The sequence below is a fragment of the Trachurus trachurus genome (genome assembly GCF_905171665.1).
Source record: "Trachurus trachurus genome assembly, chromosome: 17".
NCBI lineage: Eukaryota > Metazoa > Chordata > Actinopteri > Carangiformes > Carangidae > Trachurus > Trachurus trachurus.
This window is the reverse complement of record NC_139900.1, coordinates 7,372,251-7,376,146: the sequence shown is the minus strand read 5'-3', so window position 1 is coordinate 7,376,146 and position 3,896 is coordinate 7,372,251. Positions and strand designations below refer to the sequence as shown.

General features: G+C 44.3%; 1 protein-coding gene across 1 annotated transcript; it reads left to right on the top strand.

Moving 5' to 3' along the window:
- Window positions 1–2,461: 2,461 nt before the first annotated feature.
- LOC311000106 (coxsackievirus and adenovirus receptor homolog) lies at window positions 2,462–3,582 on the top strand (the record flags this gene model as incomplete). Its single annotated transcript, XM_083990740.1, has 2 exons — window positions 2,462–3,241; window positions 3,514–3,582. 2 exons carry the CDS (start codon window positions 2,462–2,464, stop codon window positions 3,580–3,582), a joined length of 849 nt encoding a protein of 282 aa, XP_083846866.1.
- Between the last annotated feature and the right edge of the window lie 314 nt (window positions 3,583–3,896).

Genomic DNA, 3,896 nt, shown 5'->3' with positions numbered 1-3,896 from the left:
TGTTCCTGTGCTCCGGAGGCATGGCCCCAGAGAGAAGTCTGAGGAAAGCGGCTTGGACTTTTGTCTGTGTATTTTTCAAATGTGGCCTGCTAGAAGCGTTTTTCCAGGATCTCCAACCCTACCTTTAATCCTTCTTTGTTTCCACTTTCACAGTGAATGATGCTAAAAGTGTTCCAGTGACACAGAGTGAATGTGGCGATGCAAGACCTGCCCTTGAGTTTTTCCAAGTAGGTCCCATATTCTGCAGCACTATCGAGTCAGACAGACATTATATTGGGGATAACAATCTTATTCCATGTGTGCATGCAAGCTGCCCATGCACTTTTAGAACATGGAATGTACTGTTAATTCATTTGAATAGATGTCATGTTATTAACAAGTTGTGATCAGTCAGATAAATGTACATTTAGTTGCCATTTGTGTCCTTGTAAAGATCTTGTGTCTGAGGGGAATTACTGGATTCACGTTAATGCACATTTGAAGAAAAAATTGGTTGTAACGTATATGTTCTTGGATCGCAAATTTCAAACAAACATTTTAGGATCTTTTAAATCCCACAAGAGCAGAAAACACAGGTCTTCTTCCACCAAAAGATTTTAAACCAGGAATTGTAGTATCAGCCACCCCTGCTTCCCCAGAATCTGCTTCAGATACGCCTGGTGATGACATTAGTGAGGATGCTCAACAGTAGCAGTACTGGTGCTCTAAATGACCTCCCAGATGTAATCCAACACAGTTTAGCAGCAGCTTTGTTAAAATTTGAACATTTTTCCCATGTACCAAGCAGAGCAATCAGTGACTTTTTGGAAGAACTTCACCACTTAACTGGCTGTCTATCAAAATCTTATGCTGAAGGTGTTATAGTGGACAATTTTCAAAAGCACAAGCTTGAAGTTGACAGAGCTGTCTTAGATGAAATAATCTCCTCTCTGTGCTCAGCAAATCCTCTAAATAAGGCCATAGAGAAGGATGGACTGTTGAGGCGAGGCGAGGCAAGGCAAGGCAAGGCAATTTTATTTGTATAGCCACCCAGGACGGACAGACGTGCAATAGATGTTGTTACAGACAAGAAAACAGTTTATGTCACAGAATGTGCGAAATATGGAAATGTTAGCAGAGTTGATGAAGGCAGCCTCTGGTGAGGGGGGTGGGAGGGGGGGCGAGGGAGAGCTGGCCAGCTCGATGGGAGGACTGGGTGGCAGACTGGTCCATGGGAAGGGAGGGCAGGCCGGTCTAACAGCAGGGGAAAGGGTGGGAGGGGGGGCGATGCAGGCGGCGGCTGGTGCAGAGAGATGGAGCTCCGGTGGATCTGCGGAAACACAGAGAGAGTGCGAGACACCAAGGCCAAACTACAAAGTACAACAGAAAATGACAGTTTAAAAATATACTGAGGAGAGGAGAGCTGCCCTACTAAGTCAGACCGCAGTAACTACGCAAACAGTGAAACTGAGAAAAATGGCTTTAAAGTTTTTTGATTTGCCTTCCAAATGTGTTGTAGGTAGATTAGTGAAAATACACAGATTTGACAGGTTTTCATTAAGTAATCTTCATGCAATTAAATATATGACCACATATTTTACATTTGTCCCCTAAAAAGCAGATACTGCGCTCTGGTGCCAGATTTCCTTAAACAGATATACAGGTAATGCTGAGGCAAAGTGCAGTAACTACAATGTGTTGTTTCCTTCCAGCTTTCACATTACTTAATTACTACCGGTAACTTTGGCTTGACTTGATTAATAATATGACAGTACAACCTTTAGTGAGCTAACATTGATGTCCAGTGTTTAGCTAAAGTGTTATGTGCTTGTGCTAACCTGCCGAAGCTAATGTTAGCTAGCTACCGTAACTGTGTAGAGTGCAGTAACTGCGCAGTTACTGCGGTTTGGCTCAGTTTTGAGCGTGATTTTGTACAGGGAAACAGATACAGAATGCAGTAACTACAGTTATCTGCTTAGTTTCATTCACTCATTCATCTTTTTGTAGCAATGAACTCTCAAAAGTGATTAATAATTTCACAGTGCAACTATACTATAACAATTAATGGAAGAAAAAAACAACCACCAAGTCCTTGTGTCATTACTGTCACTGTCACACCTGTCTCTGTTCCTCCCTATAGGAGCAGTCTATGGGGTTTGCTTTTGAATATGTTGATTTCATCATAGTCCAAGGTTACAGTTAGATCCCTTTCAAATGTTAACAGTGTGAAAAAACCAACAGGATCACAGGAGCGCTGCTGGTGTCCCTCAAACCACCGGTGCTCTTGCAAAGGGTAACAGGTCAAAAACAGAAAAAAGTGCAGGCACTCAGGTTGGTTTGAAAAAGTTAAAAACCCTTTATTTTAGGGGGTACAGTTTAAAAAACACCAACGCGTGTCGGCTTGCGTCTTCCTCAGGGTGTCTGAAGACAAGAGACACATCCAAGTAGCCTAATTATAGTCAAATCGAAAACGGACGCTACCATGGATCGGCTCACCTTGGGACTTGTTGCCATGATGGCGCTAGGGGCGAAAGGACTGGAAATCAACACCACCAACAACGCGATTGTGGAAAAGGCTGTGGGAGAGAGCGTCAAGCTGGAGTGCAAGTTCACCACCGACCCAGGCGACACGGGACCTTTGGAAATTGAATGGACGGTCAAGTCGGTACGCAGCCCAATGGAAAAAGATCAAGTGCTGATGTACACCGCCGGGCACATCTACGGCGACTACCACAAAGACCTGAAGGGAAGAGCCTACTTCCAGGAAGGCGACCCCGGGAGAGGAGATGCCTCCATCAATATAGCGCTGCTGACTCCCTTAGACACCGGGATCTACTACTGCCAAGTCAAGAAATTTCCAGGTATCCGGAGCATAAAGGCGCTCCTCCGAGTTCTCCGAAAGCCGTCCAAGCCCGAGTGCCATTCCACTGAGGGGGCCGGAGAGGTCGGGAGAACCAAAGTGCTACATTGTGGATCTGGGGAAGGTGCGCCACCTATCCGGTACCACTGGTCAAGAAGACCACCCTGGAAGCTGCTGTCCGACTCTGCGGTGATGGACGAGACGGCGGGCACACTTACCATCAAAGATGCCAGTGAGAGCGATTCCGGAACTTACCAATGCACTGCCGTTAATCGGGTTGGTACGGAGGTATGCTTCCTGGAACTCTACATGCCACATCCTCCAGCGGTGGGAACGATTGTTGGAGCTGTGTTAGGAAGCCTGGCCGCCATCGGGATCATCGCTTCCACAGTCAACTTCATGGTACGGTGTGTACAGAGCAGGACCAGAGGACCAGAGGAGTTTCCCTGTGACATCCTGGAAGACGCAACTCCCCCAACATGCCGCAGGTCGAAAGACCAAGTCGCTTTTGTGTCACCAAGCACTCTCCTGTAAACTTGAAAAATAAAATGTTTGATTTGTGGGAAAAAAATGAGATAAAAAAAATAATGAATTAAAATGAAATAAAATAAAAAAAAATTATAGTCAAATCAAGTTCAGCTGTGACTCCTTAGGTCTGTGTTGTGCTCCTCCAGGTCAGCAGGAGGACCCGGCAGGAGCAGTCAAGAAGCACCATCAGAATCCTGAAGAACTTCTACTTCTGAAATAATCAGAGCCAATAGACAGACTATTTGACCATCAGCAAAATAAAATGAAAATTTAACAATCTAGCATAACCCTTAGAGTTCAAAAATGGAGACCATACAAAAAATAATAATCCAACTCTTATGTTCAGACAGAAAACCCAGAATAATCCAACTGAATATAAAGACATAGAATTTGTGAATTATAATATAAACATAATATTGAAGAACAAATGAAGATATCTATGCAGAACGCGGACATGGCCAGATGTGCGCGTTTATTGAAAAAACAGAAAAAAATTAAATCAACGTGGACCAGAGACTGTAAGATATGG